The sequence below is a fragment of the Neopelma chrysocephalum genome, unplaced genomic scaffold (genome assembly GCF_003984885.1).
Source record: "Neopelma chrysocephalum unplaced genomic scaffold, ASM398488v2 Primary Assembly neopelma1_23, whole genome shotgun sequence".
Taxonomy (NCBI): domain Eukaryota; kingdom Metazoa; phylum Chordata; class Aves; order Passeriformes; family Pipridae; genus Neopelma; species Neopelma chrysocephalum.
The window spans coordinates 13,869,751-13,892,238 of NW_020897691.1; the positions used below are offsets into that span (position 1 = coordinate 13,869,751).

General features: G+C 35.7%; 1 protein-coding gene across 5 annotated transcripts in view; it reads right to left on the reverse strand.

Moving 5' to 3' along the window:
* Positions 1 to 2,190: 2,190 nt before the first annotated feature.
* Positions 2,191 to 22,488, reverse strand: part of SHPRH (SNF2 histone linker PHD RING helicase) — a 53,255-nt gene continuing 32,957 nt past the window's right edge. For 3 of the 5 annotated variants that reach the window (XM_027687476.1, XM_027687486.1, XM_027687513.1), the window contains 13 exons: positions 22,110 to 22,252; positions 19,065 to 19,238; positions 18,675 to 18,737; positions 17,366 to 17,591; positions 15,306 to 15,449; positions 13,918 to 14,019; positions 13,023 to 13,094; positions 11,089 to 11,277; positions 7,615 to 7,707; positions 6,979 to 7,065; positions 6,364 to 6,542; positions 4,198 to 4,278; positions 2,191 to 3,012 (listed from right to left, as the gene is read on the reverse strand). In XM_027687476.1, the coding sequence (XP_027543277.1) occupies positions 2,916 to 3,012; positions 4,198 to 4,278; positions 6,364 to 6,542; positions 6,979 to 7,065; positions 7,615 to 7,707; positions 11,089 to 11,277; positions 13,023 to 13,094; positions 13,918 to 14,019; positions 15,306 to 15,449; positions 17,366 to 17,591; positions 18,675 to 18,737; positions 19,065 to 19,238; positions 22,110 to 22,252 (1,650 nt within the window). In that variant the 3' untranslated portion in view covers positions 2,191 to 2,915. The remainder of the gene's footprint in view (positions 3,013 to 4,197; positions 4,279 to 6,363; positions 6,543 to 6,978; positions 7,066 to 7,614; positions 7,708 to 11,088; positions 11,278 to 13,022; positions 13,095 to 13,917; positions 14,020 to 15,305; positions 15,450 to 17,365; positions 17,592 to 18,674; positions 18,738 to 19,064; positions 19,239 to 22,109; positions 22,253 to 22,488) is intronic. The other 2 variants (XM_027687494.1, XM_027687502.1) reach the window with 2 other exon arrangements.

Below are 22,488 nucleotides of genomic sequence, written 5' to 3' on the forward strand. Positions count from 1 at the left end.
GAGTATAAAAAAAGATAAGCCAGGACTTAAGACTCACACAGTGCTTGATATGAAGCTATGCTTTTGGTTAGGAATTCAAAAACTACATGTTTGTAAATAAACAATGAAACCATCATCTTTATATAAATAAGCCAAAAACTTGAAGACCTTGGGAAGCAGATATTTTTCAGTTTGCCTCTCTTTCTTCACATTCACTGACAAATATTCTTCCCACATGTAGTTAATTAAAGTGGGAGCTATGAATGTAAACACTATGTGCTTCCACAGTTTTTAACACAGATATATAATTTCTCAGAGTGAACAGCAGCTTCTTGTGCTGTTGTCATACAATATCAAAATTATCTGAAGACGATGAGGAAACTGGAATATTGCTGCCCTCAGAGTTCCTGGAATGTCTGTACAGCAAGATCTCCAGTACACTGTAAAATAATTTAGGCTGGAAGGGATTCCTGGAGGTCATCTGGTCCAACACACTACTCATAGCAGGACCAACTTCAAAGGTGGATCAGGTTGCTCAGGGTTATTTGAGTTCAAGGATGGAGATGTCCCAGTTTCTGTGTACACTGTTTAATCAATCTCATCTAAAGAAAGTCTACTATCTATTCTATTTGCCTTGCTGTGAACTGTAATCTGCAAAAAAAAAATCAATAACCTACAAAACAAAATGTACATACAGAATTGTAGCATGGTTTGGCTTGGAAGGGACCTTAAAGATCATGTAGTTCCAACCCCACTGCCATGGGCAGGGACACTTTCCACTAGACCAAAGTCCCATCTAACCTGGCCTTGAACGCTTCCAAGGATGGGGAGTCCTCGACTTCTTTCAGCAAACTGTTCCAGTGCCTGACCACCCTCAAAGTAAAGAATTTTTTCCTAATATTCAATATAAACCTGTCCTCCTTCAGCCATTCCCCCTTGTCCTATCACTACATGCCCTTGTCAAAAGTCTGTCTCCAGCTCTTTTGCAGACCCCTTTGGGTACTGGAAGGTTGCTCTAGGGTCACCCAACAGCCTTCTCCAGGCTGAACAATCCCAACTCTTTCAGCCTGCCTTCATAGGAGAGGTGCTCAAGCCATGTAGTCAACTTAGTGGCCCTCCTCTGCACTGGCTCCAACAGGCCCATGTCCTTTCTGTGCTGAGGGTCCCAGAATTGGATGCAGAACTCCAAGAGAGGTCTCATTGGAGCAGAGTAGAGGGGCAGAATCACCTCCCTCGACCTGTTGGACACGCTGCTTTTGATGCAGCCCAGGATGCGGTTGGCTTTCTGGGCTAAGCCAACTAGCACATATTACAAATATGGGAAACAGATACATTGTCTGTAAAGTTACTCAAATAGTCTTTAGAAAACAGTATCCAATTGGTCCAGAAGGCCAACAGAATATAAATGTCAAAAACCCACTTCTTGATACAGTATTATTCTTGCAAATTCTATTCACCTCTGTTGTCAGAAGCAGAAAACTTGCCTGTCATGTGGATAGGCTTAATACCTGACTGTGCAGCTCAAATGTTGTATGACTGAAAACAAAACTCAAGAAGCTCAATAACTATAGAAATCTGTGACGAATCAGCTGACATGATTAGAGTAAAAATTCTACAATGAGATTTCTTACAGGACTAATTTTAATTTCCACCTCAAGTAAGATTTTTAAAATATACAAAATACATTGCCTATTGAAACAGTAAATATTGTAATTTGAGGGACATAGCCTGTTGCTTATGCTCACTCTCTAAACACAAACTTGTGTTTAACATCAACTGTGTAACTGAGCTTGCTTCTGTAACACCTTCAGAAACAAATGTTATGTAAGTGTGAATCCATAACCTATGTCAAAAGGCTTAAAATTTATCTTGCCTACTTTTAGCAGTCTAAAAGTTAGCCTGGATTTGTTTTCCAAACTATCTACTGTTAACAGAGATAGTGTAGAGTGATCTCGCATATCTCAGGATGAAGCTTCACAAAGTTCCATTTCTCTCCACTGTTTATCTAACTCAGACCAGGCACCTAAGAATTAGACTGCCTACCTTAATTTCATCTATTTTGTATATTTAAATTGCTGTATCTTTAAGGGGGAGAACTAGACAAAAATATCGTAGTGAGAAAATGCACACAAGCACACCATATGATTCCAAAGTGATCAGCAGCTTAACCAATTAATTTTTTGAAAATTCTGTAACAAATGCCTTTTTTTCAAACAGAGCACTAAATTAGTCACAGCTTCAAGTGAAAACATGTACAGCAAGTTCAAGTCTTTAACTGATCACCAGACCAACATATATACAAAAAGCATAATTTAATTATCATCTTTTTGCAATAAGTAAGCATTAACAATGAAATATTTAACTGTCACAAGTCTTTATGAATATCTAAAAGCCTAATACAAATATCCAAATTATTAGTAAAGATTAGTCATTTGAAATGTTAACAATAAGACATTTAGTAACTCTGCATTAAATCTAACAAGCCCTTTCTAGAAGAATATTAATTTACAGTCATTCTTTCTAACAACTCTTTGTACAGTAAAAAAAATTAGATTTGTATTTTTCTGCTTCCCTTTCCCACCCAACCACCCACATAGTTTTGCTCTCAGACAGAGCTACTAGCCAATCAAACCTGAAGGTAAAATTCCTCTCAACCAAGGGTCCAAGATCTCAGTTTTAGCATCCAGCTCAAATGCTCTTTGGGAATAAAATCCATGTTTTTGTATAATGTGCAAAGTGCAACTTTTCTCCAGTGCCACCAGAAGTGTGTGCTGCTATGAACTTCACCAAAGAATAAAACAGTAACAATTAAGACTTTTCAATTTCCAATCACTCTGTAACAAATGTTAGATGATGTTTACAGGAATGACAGATCAAGTGGATTATTAGGTGCTTATTAGGTCACGTACTGATTTCATTAGGCCAAACCAATGTTTTTACTCAAGTTCTTCAGTTTCCTCTGTAAAAAGGTCAGCCAAATCTGCCACTGTCAACACGGAGGCTTCTGACTGTTTCATGGAAGAGCTTGTGTGACTGTGGGAAAAAAATTGCATGCAGGCATCAGAGAAAGAATCAATGTCAGTAACAAGCTGTGTGTACTGGAGACAGATCACACAGCTCAGAGTCAATAACTGCTCAGCTTTGAAACTCATCAGGAAAACCATGTACACTGATCAGCTACTGCTCTTGTACATTCTAAGTAAGATACAAAGTCCATCTACTGTCCCTAACAGTAGTCAATGCCAAACACTGCAAAGGCAGCAGAACATGGGATAATATGCTTTGCCCTTCTAACATTTAAGGGACTGTCTTCAGCTTCCATGCATAACATTTAATATTGCTTTCAAAACACTATTTCTCATGGTATCATTCAACCACTGTACATTTATCCAAATTTTATATGTAAAATAGTGCTACTTCACAGATATGGAAACTGAATAAATCATTCTTCCAAAGCTAAAACTGAAATCTTTCGTAACTACAAAGATGTGCACGTCCATTTTTAGTTTCATAATCTGTAACCAGCAAAATTTCCCTAAACTAAGGCCTCCTCCTAGATTTATCATGCGTATAAAATGTATAAAAGGTACAAACCTCTTACACTTTCTGCATAAAGAATACCCTTTTTGGTCCAGGCCCAGTCTGTCATTGCTTATAGATTTTGGAAGGATAAACACAGTGAAAACTACTTCTGTGTCTACACAGCAGCCTGATCTATAAGTTAGCATCTGGGCAATGCCTGCACAGACTGCAAAACCAACCAATGGGACAGAGCACCGTTGGACTAACTTGGTAGAATTTAAATGTAATGAAAGGAAGAATCCATGTCCTATATTAGAGCTTGTAACACATGTCGTTGCTCCAGTGGCAGGCTTAGTATTACTCCATCAATTGCAATGTTCTTATACTCATGGAAATACGTAAAGTAAAAAGACAAATCATAACACATAATTTATTAATTGGGCTTTTATAAGATAAAACACACAAAATGTAACCAAAATACTTTCCAGAGAATTAAAATACCTTAAGCTTCAAGTTACTGGAACCAGGTTAAAATTTTTCAAGTCTTAAAACTTTTTTGCCAATCACAACAATTTAAGGAGAACAGTTGAGGTTTATATACAAAGATACGCATGCCTAACTATAATAAAATTATGGTTGAGAACCACCTTTTCATTTTCAGTGTAATAATGATGTTTTAAAAAATTCAACACATACCTTCTATCTACAGTTTTCAACATAGTCTGCATTCTCTCTTCTATTGTTGCTTTTATCAGGAACCTGTGAACAATGGTAGATCTGAATGTGTTTAAAAAAAGAAAACAAGACCATAAGTGAGCAGAAGTTATACTGTTATTGATGAAGTTCATGACCATATTTTGTCTTATACTAATTCTTGTAAGAATGTTGAAAAAATGCCTCTATTTTAAGAAAGAAATCTTAAAGGTGATTAACAACTTCCACTGACATTTCAGGGTGTTTAGTGCCTCCCTGAGCACACACTCACTTGGCTGACCACATACTAAATGAATATAAGCTGTATTAGCTAAAATCCCAATGCAGATGCTGGGCAAAGTTCTACTTTCTGTGTCCCTACTATAAATAAACCCTCCTCAAGAGCCTAAAGAAATTACTTTGGCCCATTGGTGATATACAATATTTATCCTGCACTGCCACAAGTTGTTCCAAGAGAAAAGAGCTCAGTGTGATGGATTATCAAAGCTGATTTCCAGAGTTTTAACAATATTATTTTTGAAGACAGCAAAATATTATAATTTTTTTTTAAAAAGTCAGTAATTGTAGTCAGTAAACACGGAACTGTAAACACTGGTAAAACAAAAACAAAAATGTCAATAAACATAACACAAAATGACAACTCCATTTATGAAATAAAATTTCAGAAAGAAAAAAAATGAAAAAAACCTGCCAGGCACAAGAAAGTGAAATGGAAAAGAGTCAGCTCCAAAGATAAAAATGAAAAATCATCCCAGGCTCCCCAGTATAAACATTTTTCGAGATAAGAACCTTGAAAGTGCTTAGATAGTTTTCATATCTTCAGCTGAAACTTTGGCAGGCAACATTTCACAGAAGAATGCACGGGGAATACTTTGGGATTCATAGGCAAAGGTCTACCCCAAAAAAAGAGAAGTAAATAAGAACTCAATTGGAGTGGTAATAGTTGCATACAGGAGTATTCCCTTATGCTCACTGTACTTAGAACACAGCCCTTTTTCAAATAAGCCTTGCTGAAGTCTTAATTCTTAAAAAGTACAGCACATTCTTGCTGCTTTTATTGCAAGGCTTTTGCCAGACCTTTTATGCCAGCATCATGTAAAATTACAATCCGGGCTGTTGCAATCAATCTTCCCTATGTGCTCACAGTTAATTCAAAATCTTTACCAACACACACAAATATCCACCTGTTCATGAACATTTTTTCACATACATGCTTCTTCATGTCCTATCTTTGCCTTCATTTCCAGAACACAAACCCCACTATTATTCTAGAATATTATTATTCCAGAATTGAGTCCAGCTATTTTTCTCCTTGAAGTTCCAGGTTTTAATTTTTTTTCAAGTGACATGAGACCTAATGAAAAACATATACATCTTATATGTTCAGGACAAACTTTCCAAAACCTTTAAGTCTTCACCACTACATGTGTAAAATCAACAACATTGAAACAAACAAGAGATATGCAAACTCATTAAGATCTTCAAAGAGATCTAGATGGGGATGAGGGCAGAACTGTGATTTAAAAAAACTAATCAGTTGTAAAGTGAATGTGCTATAACTTTCTTTTTGGAAAAAAACCCAACCAAACAACCCCCCAAAACAAGCAAACAGAAAACCCCCAACAAATTTATGTGGCTCCTAATCTGGAGCTGAGAATGACCAGTTAGAAGGACCCTCTCAAGGAAACTCAGGCCATGCCTGAACTTACCCTCATAACATAAAGGATGAGTTGCTTGGACATGCAAAGCTAAGACATTTCTGGACATGTTTGCAAGCAGAACTTCAAAGTTAAAAACTAAGGCATCAATGGCACACATAAAACAGGGCACCAGATGAACAAGATTTTTCAGAATTTCAGACTCAAGATCTTACACTCTTTCTAAATGGCCCAAATGCAATTTGTTTCTTGTTTCTGCATCTTACCCCTGCGGCACAAAACAACTCCCTAAAATAGACAGTGAATTTTCAGCAAACATTTTTTAATTTAATCTTTCTGTCCCTTTTATGATTATCTTTAAAACCAGGGTTCCTATGAATAACCCCATCTCCAAAATTGAGAAGTTCAGTGAACCAGATTTATTCTGATTACAGTATGCAGATCTATTCTAGACCATATCTAAACAATTCAACATAATTTTAAATCTTACTTTGTTTGGCCAATACGATGTACTCTGCCAATAGCCTGTAGCTCATGTGCTGGATTCAGAATGGGTTCCACAAGCAGAACGTGAGTTGCTTCGATGATGTTTAGTCCATTGGAACCAGTGTGAAGAGGCAGCAGCAAAATATTGATGTTGGGATCGTATTTAAACGCAGAAAGATTTTCCTAAAAGGCAAACATCACAGCAGTGGGACAAAAGCTCCTCAATGAAGAGTGTGGAGGATATGACTATATTTTCCAGAAATTATAGCAGCTAATACAGGCTCCAGAGAAATAATGTTCATCCCGGAACAGATACTCAAAATATATCAGGAAGGCATGAACTTCTCGCAACACTGATCAGTGTGTCTCATCCTTAACAGACAGGGCAATGCTTCTTTCTCAAAAGTGAATGTACAGTTCAGCTTCAAAAGCTTTAAATTGGGGCTTTTTGTGATTACGATTTTTAGAATTAATGAGTTGGAGATCCAAGCTTTTGCCAAATAAATTTGCTGCTCTTTTAGATTCTCAAATGAAGTAATGAAGTAAAAGGATCAAATTAACTTCTACGAACTATGATTTTCCCACTGAAAATAATTAAATAAAAATATCCTTTATGTACCTGAAATTTACTAATTCCATTGATCTGAGAAAAAATCATGTTGTTGTCATACAAAGCTTTTGAAATTATATCCAATACATCTTGCCACTGTAAAAAAAAAAAACGAAACAAAAACACACAACAATAAAAGTAACTCAACATTACAAACAGCAATGACAACTAAAAAATACTAATTAACGTCCCTAAGAGAGAGTAGATTAAAAACCTTTTCAAAATACTAGCATTTGCAATAAAAAAAAAGAAATAAATATTTGTGTGCTAGGAACCAAATCTTTCATAAAACTAAGTAAGACATGTAATTAAAAAGATCAGCTTGAATAAAAGAAATTGGCAGCCATCATAAAAAGTTTTACAATATATCAAAAACATCTGCACATTACATTTAAAAATATCAAGAATTTCTAACACTCCCATGCAAAACTGAGTGTTTGCCCTTTAAAGAAACAAGCTTTTACATCTGCTGACTATGATCGTTGTTCATGTCCCAGTTACATGACTTGCCCTACAAATTCTCAAAACAATCAAGTGGCTGTACGGAGTGATTCAACTTTCTGGTAGCTAAACTAATTCCTGTAAATATTATGAATGCTTTAAACTCACACACACAAAGACAAGACAGAAAATGATGATTAATACCGTTGAGAAAACTAAGGATTTAGCCCCTGGATCTTTAAATTGAATTCTCTTCAGTGTTCGGACCACAGCTTCCACTTTGGTGGAGTGACTTCCCTTCGAAAAGTGAAAGAAGAGCATTAGTAAAGTAGGATAGTAAACAACTTCCATATTCACGGCTTTATTAAATGATGTTATATTAGGTCTCTTACATATCTTACACAAATTTAAAAACTTTAAAGGAGAAAGGGCAGGTTAAGTAGCACTGAACTCTTTTTTATCTCTCCCTTATAATGCACTGCTATAGGATCAGCAGTGTATTACAGCATGTGCAGCACACTGAACAATGAAGCTATGTGAGGCAGAATAGACAGCCCAAGGAATGCAGTTGCACCAAACATGCTCATTAGGCCTCCTATGTCTTAACTTAGTGGCACAGTCTTCAGAGAATCTTCCAAATGCACATTTAAATTTCCCTACCTTCACACTTCTCGAAAATTGACTATGAAAAAAATCTACCTGAATGTTTTTTCTGTTGCTTTTGTTTCTCATTCTGGCAACACCAATCTTATGTTCAGTACTATGAAGTTTGTTAATTATATTTAAAATAATAAGAAAAGTGTAAATATAAATAATTTTTTAGGAATTGTGCACTGCAATGAAAACATCTTCATATTCTGCATTCAGAAGTATTTCAGTGCTTAATTAACCCAATACTATATTCTACTTCTTGTCCACTTTGATTTATGTACTGTTCCCTTTCCCCTTAGCCTATAATTTCTTACTAGTGCCTACATGCATAGTAATTTCAAGCTGTGCTAGATTCAGCTGGACAAATACGGTTTTATTCCTGTCTGCACCTGTCTTTTGAACATTGAATTAACTATGTTGGCTTGCTACAATGACAGATCAAATTTACTGAAGTCACACTGCTTGCAGAATTGGCTGGGAAGGATGTCAGCAGTCTAGGCACAAGCTGGGAACCAAGGCTGTGTTGCTTGATCATTCACATATTAGGCAGATAAATGAATGCTCCAGAAGTACATGTAAGACTTTCTGCAGACTGTTTTACCAAAGGCTGCAATAAGCAGTACCATTTTATTTCCCAGGGTCTTCCACAGGGATTCCAGACATAGAAATAATAGAAATGTCTATGTCACAGACATAGAAATAAGCCAGCTTTCTTCCATGTAATTTCTGTTGCACCTGATAGACATTAACAAAGTCAGATGGACAATTAACGTCAGCAGGTGTTATGATCTGAAGGATGACACATTTGCAGCCCTATGGCAGCTGCCTGCCAATCATAAATACCTATAGTTAAAAGAGAGTTAGAGACTAACTTTTAGTACTTCCTATATAATTCTAGGGTCATCTATGTGCTTTTCCGATACCATTTATCTCTGATTCAGATGACAGTTCTGGCTAATCTGCTCTGTCTTTTCCTCAGAGACTGTTTTTAGACCTTATCACAGGTCCTATTTTTCCCTGCTGTAACAGATAGTAGCTTTAGCCACTGTTGTTGATTTTTCCACCCTCCAGATTCCTGTGATTCAGGTGTCACACAGGTGACTTTGTACCAGATCAGTAAGAGGAACTATGGCAAAGAAAAGAACAGCACAATGATCAAAGTGGTCACAGTCTTTTTGCTTTATTTTTTAAACAGGAGAACTGAGGGTGCAAAGTTCTTTGTTCCTTTGCTTACATTATATTAGACAAACTATATTAGACTTATTGAACTAACAGTTGACTAAAGCTTTGGTTCACAACACACAAAAATTTCAATTTTGTTGAGAGATGGAGAGATGAAACTGACAAAAGTACCTTTGCTGTTATAAGTCCTTAGTTTTCAGTCTGTCTTAAAAAAAGTTATCCCACTCATTACCCCTATACCATGAGTCTGTCTTTTCGATGAATACTGAGATGAATATTTATAAAGAAATTAGTTATGAATTATGGAACAACACACATTAGAACCAAAACTACCCTCTAACAAAGGGTCTCAGGTGACAGGCTAACAATAACCACTGTAATACTGACCAGACACAGGAAACTTTCACAGAACCAAAACATGCAGGGATGCCAGTAATCTCTCAGTATAAAATGCTCCCATTTACAGTAGTCCTTTTGCATTTAAGGCATTAACTTAAGATGGTTAGTATTGGTACAATAAACAGTAAGATGCAAAGAAAGAGACAGTGAATACTGAAAGAGACTGGAGGGATTAAGAAAGCTCAGATTAAAATAAAAACACTGAATAAATCACACACTTCTTGTATAAATACTAAAAGTTATTGATCTTAACCTCAGTAATCTATAGAAACCATACAAAGTTATTCTTTGTTAACTGTTCCTAAAGGAATATGAGGTAGAAATTTTTATTTTTAACAAAGCTACTTATTTTGATAGTACATGAAGCTATAGCATAAATTCTTAATTTTTCATGAACTAAGAATGATCCTTATCATGTGAATTCACAAAGAATTCATATTTTTGCTTTATTTTTGCTTTTTTCCAAAGTCTTTGATGCAGAAGTATTTCAAGAAAACATTACAATCCTGTATGCAGGACAGCAGATGACAGGTTCCTTCTGTGTTCTATTAATGAAATTTTGTTATTCTAGTTATTTTATTTTTTAATGTAACTTATGAAACACATTTGGAATTTTGTTACAAACAGAGTGATATCTCTAAACTCAGAGGAAATAATATGTAAAAAGCCTTGCATGAAGTGAGGTTCTAAGCAGCAGCACTTCAAAAATACAGCCTATTTACTCCCCCTGGTGCTACATACTGTCAACTACTTCAAATCTAATAATTTTAGTTAGGAAGCATCTACTCATAAAATGGAATTCCATTTGTCCTGAGAGGCTGAAATTACTAGTGTGAATGTGGCAGCAACTGTCTTCAATACAGGCCAGCGACCCTAGAAAACCTGCAAGATTTGAAGAGATTTGCACAGATACCACGGAAGTCTGTCAGCACAACCAGTTATTACGTTTAACTACTCTAATCAGATTAGACTGGTATGTCCAGCTGTATTATAATCATATTTTAATTAAAGACAGCAGTATCATTTAAATCAAAATATTACCAATATGTTGTTTACCTTTGCATTTTAGTCCAGAATCTTCTATTTTTCCACAACTGCAATAACCACAAGGGTTTTTTTTGTTTAACACTATTCTATAACATACTCATGCAAAGCGAAAATGTACCTATGCACTATGTCAGTATTGCTAAAGACTCATGGAGATGCTGCCTCTTCCTCCACCCCTGCCTTTAACACAACAAAAAAACCCCTGTTAACAAGAAAAGTAGATAAAACAGTGCAATCAGGACTGAATTCCTACCCATTTGTGTCTAGAAGTTTTTTCATTACACATCCTATTTATAAAACTATACAGTAGCCTTGTCTGCCTAAGTGCAGGATGCAACAAAAGACAAAAAATGTGCACTGCTGAAAGTTTGGACCACACAGCTCCTATAAACAACGCACCTTTACAGGAATATCATCCTCCTGATTTGCAGCTTCTGCAGTAAAGACATATGATATTTCTTTATGGGACGTTGTCTGCCTGCAGATGGCACACTTAATTGAGCTCCGGCGGGTGCCAACGCTGTACTGCTGGATGATGATGGCTATACACTCATTACAAAAGCAATGTCCACATGTCAGCACTGCCCACTATGTAGGAAATGAAAAAAAAACCCAACACAACACAGTATCAGTTTTGGATCAATTCAAAAGAAAACCAGAGTACTAATATATGATAAATTACATTTTCATAGAGAAATTGCTTTATTTTTATGACACTCATCAGATTAAAATTGAAGAATTTTAGAATTTTTAGCACCCCAGCTGCTAAAAAGCCTGAATTTCCAAGTTTTTCAGCACAGAAATATTCACGATCCACAGAAATTTTCTGCATTTATTGCTCATTTTTTGCATTTTTTCAGTTTTGAACTTCAGTAAAGACATTACAGTCTTTCATTTCTATGAATGATGATTCTTAATGCCTAGGTTAAGCATGCAGATTAAATATTTATACATTTTTTTGAAAAATTACAAAAATGTTAGCATTGGCCTCCTGTAAAAGTCTTTACCTATGCATTCATATTAGGTTGGTCTTTATTAAGTTGTAAATAAAGTGCTTTAATTTTTCCCTACTGTTAAGTCCTAGACAGCATCTTTTGAACAGAGTGGCTTAATCTCTTTTAGACAGAATGCATTTTAAACAACAGATTGCATTCCAGAAGCTGTTCTCCTTTGTGAGCCTAGAACATCTACGTGTCAGCTATGACATTCTGTAACAGAGAAGCAATTTGTAGACCAGTGGTTTTGCACCCAGAAATAGTCTCTTACACTGTACTAGTCTGCTCTATAGGCCATTCTAAGAGGAAAAATAAGACAGCTTTCACTGGACCAAGTAGCAGAGGGAATTGACTAAACAACTGATTATCAAGCAGAAGTCTTTTAGGCTTTCTAAAGTTCTTGTAATCATGCAGAAACAGGACACAAAGTATTTTAAAAGTTCCTTGCAACATGAAGGCTGCTACTATCTAAAGCAGCAGTCTCGCTATTAAGAAAAGATAAAGAAAGTTAAAAGAAAAGACTATTTTCCCTTTCAGTGAGCTCCTCCAGCTCCAAGATAAAGCATAATGGCAGTGAACAGGACAAACAGCTGTTCTCTGCAAAAACCTGTACTACCCTTGGAAGAAAAGCACAGAGGGGATTTTGGAAACATGGTAGGACACCAGTTCATGCTTACAGATGTCTATAAACTGGACAGAAGCTAAACCACCTTAGAACAGTTACCTAAAAAGAGATAATTTAGTTTGACTCTACAGGAGTCCTTTCATGTTTTTACCTAATGCATGGTAAGTCAAGTTTAAACTATAGCTTTGTATTTTATGACGTAGATTAATTCCCACTTAAATATCAACTCCCGCAGTTCAGCAGGTAAATGGTGGGGAAAGAAATACAGATTGCCAGTCTTTAATCTATTGGATTTTACTACTGTTTAAGTAGGTAATATCCATATATTTAGAAATAAAAAATACTGTCAATAAGAGCGGTTACAGTAAAATAGAACAGTATACTACAAAAAGCTTATCTATTTCTTCAATCTATTGGCTCCTAAATGGCAAACAAATGTTTCTGACAAAAGTATAACTTCAGGGTTATAAAACAATCAGGAACTCACGTTTTTGGAACAGTTAAGCACTGATGTCAAAAGCTAAAGGCAGTAGTGGTGCTTGCATCTGAGGAAGACATTATGTCAGGGGAGAGTCAGGTTGGTACATTACAGGAAAGGGTTTATTTCCCCTGTTTCAATATAATGTTAATTTTAAATCAGATGCTGAAAATTTGCTGACTCAGCTGTAGGTAAAGATGTTCTAAAGCTAAAACCCGCTGACAAAGTATCTTACCTGTCTTCCCAGTTGACGAGCACAGATTGGACACGGTTCTGGGTTAATTCCCCCAGTAGTTTTATCCTGAGACTATAGAGTAGAAGAAAAATATCAGCTTTGTGTTTCAACAAATAAGAAGTTACTCTATGTTTAAAACAAGCTTCTAGAAAAAATGAATAATGAAATCCTTAAAAAGAAACCCCACCGTGTGAACAAACTAAAAATATATTAATGAATAAAGCACATCTTGAGAAGTTAAAAAAGTATGTAACTGATGGTAAGTAAAAGGAGCACTTTTCATTCTGCAGTCCTTCATATAGCAGCTGCAGCTCTACAACAACTCTGAAAAATCCCAGTAAAATACAAGCTTCAAATAAGAAACTCCTCATATTTTCTATCAGCTTCACATGTTGTAGAAACAATTAAATCCTTGCTTAATCTAGGTTACTTAAACATAATTGTACTTACTTGAACACTATGACTAAAATAACATATCATACATGGGGTTTGTCTGATATTTTTTACACTTATTTAACCTCCAGACATGATTGTCCTGTTTAAGAAGGTAACCTCTTTGTAAAATAGCAAAGGTAAGTAGAAAGTGAAATCATTTTATAAAGCCTCTACTAAACATGGCCCATTAATTTTAAAGGAAAATTTTAAGCATCTCCAATGAGTTCATAGTTTTTTAAGTGTGCAATAGCAAATAACCAAAATATTTAATGGAATAGATAATTTTATGACTACACAGTAACAAAAAGAACAACACACTGAATTTCAACATGCAATGAATCTTCACAGAAAATACAATTTCTTTAAGATGGAAGTTTTAAATAAAAATAATGGTACGTTTCTTCCACTAGGTAAACAGAGTACATCATTTGGGTAAAGACCATGGAATCACTAATCTTACTTTCTCCAGATTAGTGAGATATAGAAGTTGTCCCAATTTCTTCTGAAGCTGTGATTTGGCAACTGCCTTGTCATTCAGAAGTTTCACTCGATTTTGCTCTACCTATGAAAACAGAATTAAACACGTATTAACAAAGGAAAAAAAATAGTAAAGTTTTACAATAAGGCTTAAATTAGTTTTTTGGTGAAATTCAACTGAATAATTTACTGGGGACAGACAGAAGAACAGCTCATGGTGTAAATTTAAGATGTGCTTCTCCCCAAGCAAAATTGATTATCTATTCTTTTCCTGTACTCAGTATGAACACAGCACTGTGAATGGGCTGAGACCCAGGTGGTACAGAAAATTGTTTTTTATCGTTTTATTTGCATTATTGTTTCTTTACAGAGACAAAATCAAATTAAAAGCACTTATTTTTTTATAAGTTTCTTTTGAATTGATCATCTATCTTCTTACAGCCATATATGTCCTAGACTCAACTGCTCATTCCAAAAACAATGTGTAAGAAAAAATTATTTTCTTTATACTTCTCAGAAGTTTCCACTTTTCATTTAACCTATACAAAGACACAAACATAACTTCTTTTTAGATTAATTACAGCTGACAGTGGAGTAGTTATTAATACTGCAGAAGAGGCAAGCACCTGAAGGATGAAAGCCAAAGCAACGGGTGTTTCTTTTGTGACTGCATATACATACATAAATCTTAAAATTTTGTTACAAATTTGTTAAGCAAAGTGCTCTGTTTTAAAAATTGTTTCAACACACAGATGAAATATCTATTTCCTTACAGAAAGAAGTACTTTTATCTAACACTCAATCTCACTGAAAAAAAGTACATAATGTTTCTAGTGAAAACATATTTCTATTGGCACAAAAAATATATAAAAATTAAGAGTTTAAATCAACCCAGCATTTTCTCTATCGTCATGAACAGAAAGTCTCTCGGATATAGCTCAGAAATTCCTGAGCATATTGAAATACTGACAAAAAGATTTGTCTTCTAGGTGTTCACTACTGTTTTATAGGTCCTTGTGGAAAGTAGCAATATGGGTAAGGAATCAGGTCAATCTAATTTTCCACCAGCTTGGAAAACTGGACAATTGTATTGAAAGGTCCCAGAGCTATTTACTTGCTGCTTGAATGACAGCAGGCTTTTGGAAAAATGCCACTCTGTCAGAAGGCCAACAAAAATATATCAGAATAAGAGTTACAAGCTCAAAAAGGTCCATATACTGATATAGGAACTGTATACTCCACCAACCCTTTCTGAAATTGAATGAGAGGCATATATTATAGACCTTATACACAGATCTAGATACAGATTTTATTTTTGTAGAAGGTAGGTTCTTTCAGAAAAACCACATTCTTTCCTGCCCAGTACTTCACCTCATGTGGTTCTATGATGTGGAGAACTGGTGGATTTGGTTTTGGCTCATCAGGATGACGCACTCTCAGTCTTTCTGTAGCCATTGCCAGTTCATCAATAGCAGACACATGATCCCTAAGTACCATCCAATATTCATGAAGTAACTGTAAGAAAACCCCAAACAAATTAACAGCAGAATTGAGCTGAGTTCCTCTTATGTGATTTTGCCATACAATCGAAAATGTGAGAAATTTTTGGAGGAAGGGATAATATTTCTTTGCATTATTCACCCACCACAACAACAAATCACAAAGGAAAACAAATAGTATAGACATCATCCTGCCGGCTTTCTTTTCCAGCCTCTTTGTATAAACAACTATAAAGAGCTGTCTCTCATTTCTTTGACAACTATTAGTATTACAACAACTAATGCAACTTAACAGTCAGAAACAAAATCTCTTGCAAGGCTAAGAAAATGCTGAATAAAATAAGGCTTATTTCACAGAGTATCATCCTTGTAGCTCCATGTAGATTAGAGTAGTACAGATCATCGAATCAGCATTTCCAAGTATATTACAGATGGAATCATAATGACACTATTTTATTCTCATCGGCATATTAGTCCCACCTTTTTTTTCCTCATGTAAAGGCACATGAAGGGACTGTGTCCTTTCTTGCAGCAGAAAATTTCTAACACATAGCAATGCCTTGGTAACTAGTCACCTTATGTCCTCCTCCTTTTGTCAACTCTTACAAGCCGAGGACACAAAGAACGAAGCATGGGAATAGTCATGAGAATGGTCATTATTCTCCAATCAGCATTTTGGTACCATAAGCAAGTGACCTGACTTTGTGAGAGCAGCACAACTTTATTAGGCATTTAATAACTTTAACTACCAGACGCCTAAATGCTGATTGAGACATCATTTTGTATATAAAGCTTTTGCACTGTATTACACTGTAAACTACCAATTTTTTAAGGCAGATCCAGATTAAGTTTTACTCCTAATGAGCACTACCAATTTGAGGAAGTAGGTGATCCATAGCCAAGTTTGTTGAAAAACAAAGACAGACTGAATTTCATTCGTTAATCTAAGATACAAAAAATAAATCACTCCATAGAGTACCTTCTCTTGCTCTTCTATGGATTAAAGCTAATAACAAATGTTTAAATTCTTGGATAGTAATAAGCATCTTTGCTTTTTCAAAACCTCCTAGGAAAAAGCAAGTTAGGTAACTTGTTGATTTCTCAGAATCATGAAACAGCAAGCCTGGGAGATAGATCACATGGGCATAAACTCTCCAAGGAACAGGAATTTACGTTGATATCAGACCACACAAAAACCCCACAAACAAAAAAACCCAAACCACCAAGATTCTAGAAGAAAGTACAAAAGAATCAATAAACCTGGCACTAGTGTACCAAGTGTGTTCTACTGAACCTGTGTTAATTGAAAACGAGAAGGAGAAGCGTTCAAGAGAAAACGTTTGATTACAGCTAAGCTATAAGACAGGATGAGAGCCTTGTGTGTAATAGCTCTTCCCCCATCTCCATCACCAGTATGTATTCACAGCAAGGAAACACAGAAACACAGGGATGTATAAAGAAAGGCACAGAACACTTCTGTAGTTCTCTCTGATCCAAACAGGAAAGTAATCATTTCAGGTTACATTGTGTAGTAAACAAGATCCAGGAAATAAAGCAATAGTGAAAGTACATCTGTAGCTAGAACAAGACCGAAGACAAAGTGAATTACAGAATAGAATAACATTGGATTTGCTGAGTCTTGCTACATTCTGACTTAAATAAATAGATGAACACATTTAATTATATCTGTATACTGTCTTAATTGGTAGAATTATATTGCTTAGTAATTTGATTAGTTGCCAGTATAACTTTTAGAAACTCAAATCATATATAAACCATTTTGAATCAAATCCTGTAAGAAGCACTGTAAAAAAGCTTGGTGTAGGTAAAGCCTAATTTCAGGCATACAATTTAGATGTGTTAATATTCAGCTTCAACTTGTTTATAATAAATTAAATGACAACTGTTTTGTCACCATCTCATTTACTGTACCTTATATTCCTTTTTCCATGCTTCAAAGAGTTCCAGAAATACGCTCCCTTCTTCAGTTAGCCTAACATCCATTCGGTGAGCTTTGGCAAAGGAGAGGAGAGCTTTCAAGGCACGTTCAGTTTCACTGGTTGCCCACAGTCCTCTACTTGTGGTGGGCAAACGGTCATCAACAAGCCCCTCTTGGTCTTCTATCATCTCCTCGAATATTGCCATTTGGCCTTTAACACTTAAAACCAAATCCAATACAATACTTATCATCGATTTTGTACTCACATGTTCATTTCTACTTATTCATCATCTATTTCAGCCTTCTACTGGTTGATTAGAGGATAATGCAGACCAAAAAAGTATAAACAGCTGTTTGACTACCTAACACCTCAAAAGCTTGCTTTGAACAGAGTGATCTCAGTATCAGCAACGAAACCACTATAAGGCCATTTTTGTCAGCTCAAAATCCTCCCCAGCTTTTGTAAAGGCTTACGCATCTAAATTATCTTTCAGGAGTTATTAATGCAATATTCATTTAAGAAAAAAAAATCAATTCTGGTCTTTTGTATAAGCGAGATCTGCAGTTAAACTCTGACACAAAATTTGCTGTGTATTGCACTATTTAAGAACACTACAGCTTCCCAGTTCCCTCCTTGACAAATAATGCTAATTTACAAACACACTGATGTTTCCTGATTCCAGCAATCATGAGGTAACAGAGCTCCCACTAGTAAAGACTTTTCAAAATGTTTTCTCATTGACCTCAAGACTTTTGAATCCAATTTTGACATTGTGAGGGATATGAGAGACAAAAGTAAAAGAGAAAGTATGCAAAAGACTGTAATCTATGTCACTCAGTACTGTCCACTATGCATACTTCTCACACCATGTGCTGGTGTCACCCTTCTTTCAGCTGCATTCCTGTCTGAGATCTCCTCTGTCATTGTAACAATGAATGAGGATGGTATTATACCACTTGCAACTGGACCGCAAATAAATATTTGCACAAAGAAGAATATGTATTAAATTAGTATACTTGTATTTATACACATACTTTCTGAACACTTCAACACTTCATTTCAAATGTATGGTCATATTACAGCAAGCTTGATAGAAAGTGGCATAAATCCCTTCCTTGTAACAGCTTGTTCAAATGACATTTACATAGAAAATTAAACCTAATAAAACCATTATCAAGGCCATTAGCAAGAAGTTGCTGTAATTAGTTCATAAAGTTATTTCAGAAAACTTCAAGAAGAAAACATAAAGCAATCCAACTTTCACTTTTCTAAGTGATAAATTTATAAAGCCGTGGACTTACCTATGCATAAAGAGCTTCGACTCATATTCTGTGAACAATTCGTCAGCCTTACAAAAGACACAGCTGCAATACAGAAAATTGAAAATGGATGCACTCAGAATTTCATCAGAAACCAAAGTAATTACCATATATCTATTCCAACATACAAAACCACACAAAATCCTTAAAAAAAGGAACAAATTAACAGTCATATGTACACTCAATAAATTAACTGACAGGAAAAAGATTTTATAGGAATAAAACCAAAGGTCATGATTCTAACAAATGGATCTGTGATATCTGTGTGCATACAGCCCCTGATTACATACTCAAGACTTCAACGTGTTATTTGAAATAAAGGAAAATTGAATAATCCACTTCTAAAGTATATTTTCCATTTTCAAGACATACTTGTTGAGTGGAAGTCTAACAGGTCGCAAATGGCAGATAGTGGCAGCCTCAATAACCTGCTTAGAAGGGGGCCCTTCTAAGTTTTTCACTGCTTCTCTTACAATCTTTTGGAACTTCTTCACTTCATCCAGCTGGGTTGTGAGCAGGTACTGAAGGCCTCTGCAGTCACGGAATCTGATTTAAAGAGAAAGGGAAATAACTGTACACCAAGTCACCAAATCCAAACTTAATTAAGTATTTTAAAGTGGAAGAAAAATAGCTAAATAGCAATCTAGGACAACGTATGAAGTTCATATCGTAAGCAAATGCTTGTTCTTACTGCATGTAATGCTGTCAGAAATCACTCCATTGTATGCCCAGAGATGATGGTATTTGTAGAATAGAAAGATTCTTCCCAAAACTTGAGAGATGGGACCAAATATTAGCAGTGAACACCAACCCGCAACATTCTGGTCCACAATGCAAATCTACTAAAGGTAAACAACTGCACATACTCATAGTCTTACTTGTGTCTGTTGGTCAGCAAAATGATTTGCAGTGCACCTGTGCAATTCACAGCAGACAAATGCACCCATCACAAAAATATACTTCATTCTGCAAGTTAGGTTTCAAAGTTAAAATTATTAAATGGACATAACGAAAACCTATTTTCCTAAAACCTAGGTGTCTTTTGCGATTGGAATGGAAACATGAAAACAAGTTAAGCACTTCCCATGTTGTGTTTTTCCTGTGAGCAGAGGTCTCTTGCTGAAAGTGCACAGTTCCTACAAGGTCTGACATTCATGGACAAGACTGTAGTTCTAGACCATAAGGAAAGTTTGATCCAAAACATTTGTTTTGTAAAGTGTGGAGAGCAAAGCACAGGTTTAACACCACCACTAAAGCCTGGAATTTAATATGACCTACTTAAGTAATATGCACTTTTAAGTAACATAGACAAATTTGCCTAACGAGGTAGCCTGAAAATACATATAAATTGCAATCGTGAGTCTGCTGTTAATACCATCAGTTGCCAAATAATACCAGCTTTATAAAAGTCTCCCACATTATACCACGGATTAATCATGTCTTATATTCAATTAGAGTACTTGTTGCTTTCACCACTGACCACTAACACTCGATAAGACACTGTTTTTTAAGATGTCATCTCATATTCTAAAATAAATTGAAAAGGAATTAAATTTTATCCCTACTTTATAAAATAAACATTTGAGTTGCAGATAGCTTCCCAAAGTTATACAACCTATAAGCAGCAACAATTTAAGAAGATACTTTCTAAATACCTAATTTCAACTGAGGAAAAAAAAAATCAGTATGACACAGGCAAACATACAGATAGATGCATATGCATACAAATTCTGCATGAACATACAAACAATGCTGTCCTCTTATTTATTTTGACCAGAATGTGATGCTATCATTCTCAAATGAAGACCCAAACAGGAAACGTTTATATCCAGACTCACACACTGGCTGAGATCCGAAGGGGCCTCTGGGTGTTCTCTTGTCCAACTGCTCTCCTCAAGCAGGGTCACCTAGAGCTGGTTGCCCAGGACCATGCCCAGACAGCTTTTGAGTATCTCCAAGGATGGAGACCCCACAACCTCTCTGGGCTACCTTTGCCAGTACCCAGTCACCCTCACAGTAAAAGAGCATTTCCTGATGTTCACAGGGAACATCTTGTGCTTCAGTTCGTACCCATTGCCTCTTGTGCTGAAAAAAAAGAGCTGTACGTACCTTTATTTAGATTATTCAATAGAATTATGTTAAGTATGGAAAAGTAAAGGGTACGTTTACCTGCAGCAAGGGCAAGAAATTGCGACCTTTTGGGATGACAGCAGAATAATCATAGTGGAGGATACATCTTTATGTATTGAATGTGCATATCGTAAGTATTTAAACTTATACACACATACACATTTTATAAGCACATTAGATATTTGTATACATATGTATATGTATTTATATACATCTATTTATATATAATAAATATAATAAAAATGCATTTAACTAAAAACATCATTCAGAAAGACTGTATTTAAGAGCCCTAAGCTCATGTATCTGAGAAAATTGCCTGAAGTTAAACTATGAGAGCACTGTCCTTCCTATGTCTCCCTTTTCTGTGATAAACTTACGGAACTTCAGCACAGAACATATGAGAGGAGGCTGGGAGAAAAGGGTCTATTCAACCTTAAACTGAGAATGCTCACTAGAGACCTTGTTGCGTTCTACATTTATCTCACTGGAACGTACAAAGAAGATTGAGCCAAATATTTCTCAAAGGCACCTGGTGAAAGGACAAGAGACAGTGCATACAAGATGCAACACAGGAAATATTAACTAGATAAAAGGATTTTAATGTTTCTTTATTTCCAACAAGTGGATCATATACCAGAAACAGACTTCACATAGAGGTTATTGAATCTCCTCCTTGGAGATAACCTAAACTTAACAGGGTAAATCCCTGTGCAACCTGATTGGGTTGAATGAGCATAGGCCTGGACCTATAAGCTGAGGGTTGGCCTAGTGATCTCCAGATGTCCCTTCTGAATCCATTGTTCTGTAATTGAACCCAAAAAACAGTGGTACTGTTGTCTCTAACATGAAACCAACCCAAAATTCTTTGCTCAGAAAGACAGTAATGTTATCTTACAGTGTTACATAAGGATTTTCTGATATTGTCTGCCTACTTTCCATTTACGCAAGTCAATTTCTTTTATAGGTTACTCAATTTTAATGCAATAAACTTTGAATCTTTCTTGATCAGCAGTTGCATGAGTACAGAAGACCGTAAAACCACAGTGGATAATACAGAAAATTATTTCAAAGAATGCTCATCTAAGAAAAAATGGTAATTCTCCTATTTTTCTTTCCAAGTCTTCTATATAGCCAGCTTTTTCAGGGACTGGTTTTGAAACATAATTGCAGTCCAGATGCTCTGAAGTAAAAATGGCTGCTATTTAATTTCAACTGTTAGCACAAACTGATAAGAAGACTTGAACAGACTTAATTGTATTCATTAGTCTATTTTAGTTACTCTCTTACTTCTCTGCCATGGAGAGTTTATTAGTCTGCTGTTTGTAGTTGCAGGTTATTTCGTTTTGTACACGTTGAACAAGCTCCTCATCAATGGCATACTGTATTGCTGTCTGGATGACATCCAACCACCAAGGAGAACCGGAATGTATCTGTATGAAAAAGAATAGAGTTATCCTTGAACATTCAACAGAGAAACAATTTAATCATAGCAGCAGAGGCGTAATGACTCTTTAGGCCTAACTGCTCTTTAGGCCACAGCCAAACAGATTGGTTAATTCTCTGAAAGTGGAGGATTAAGAGCATGATTAAAAAATAGCCCCTCTTCTGCTGAAGTGTAAGCACATGATTAAGAAACTCTCTACATTCTCATCTATTTCTACACCTT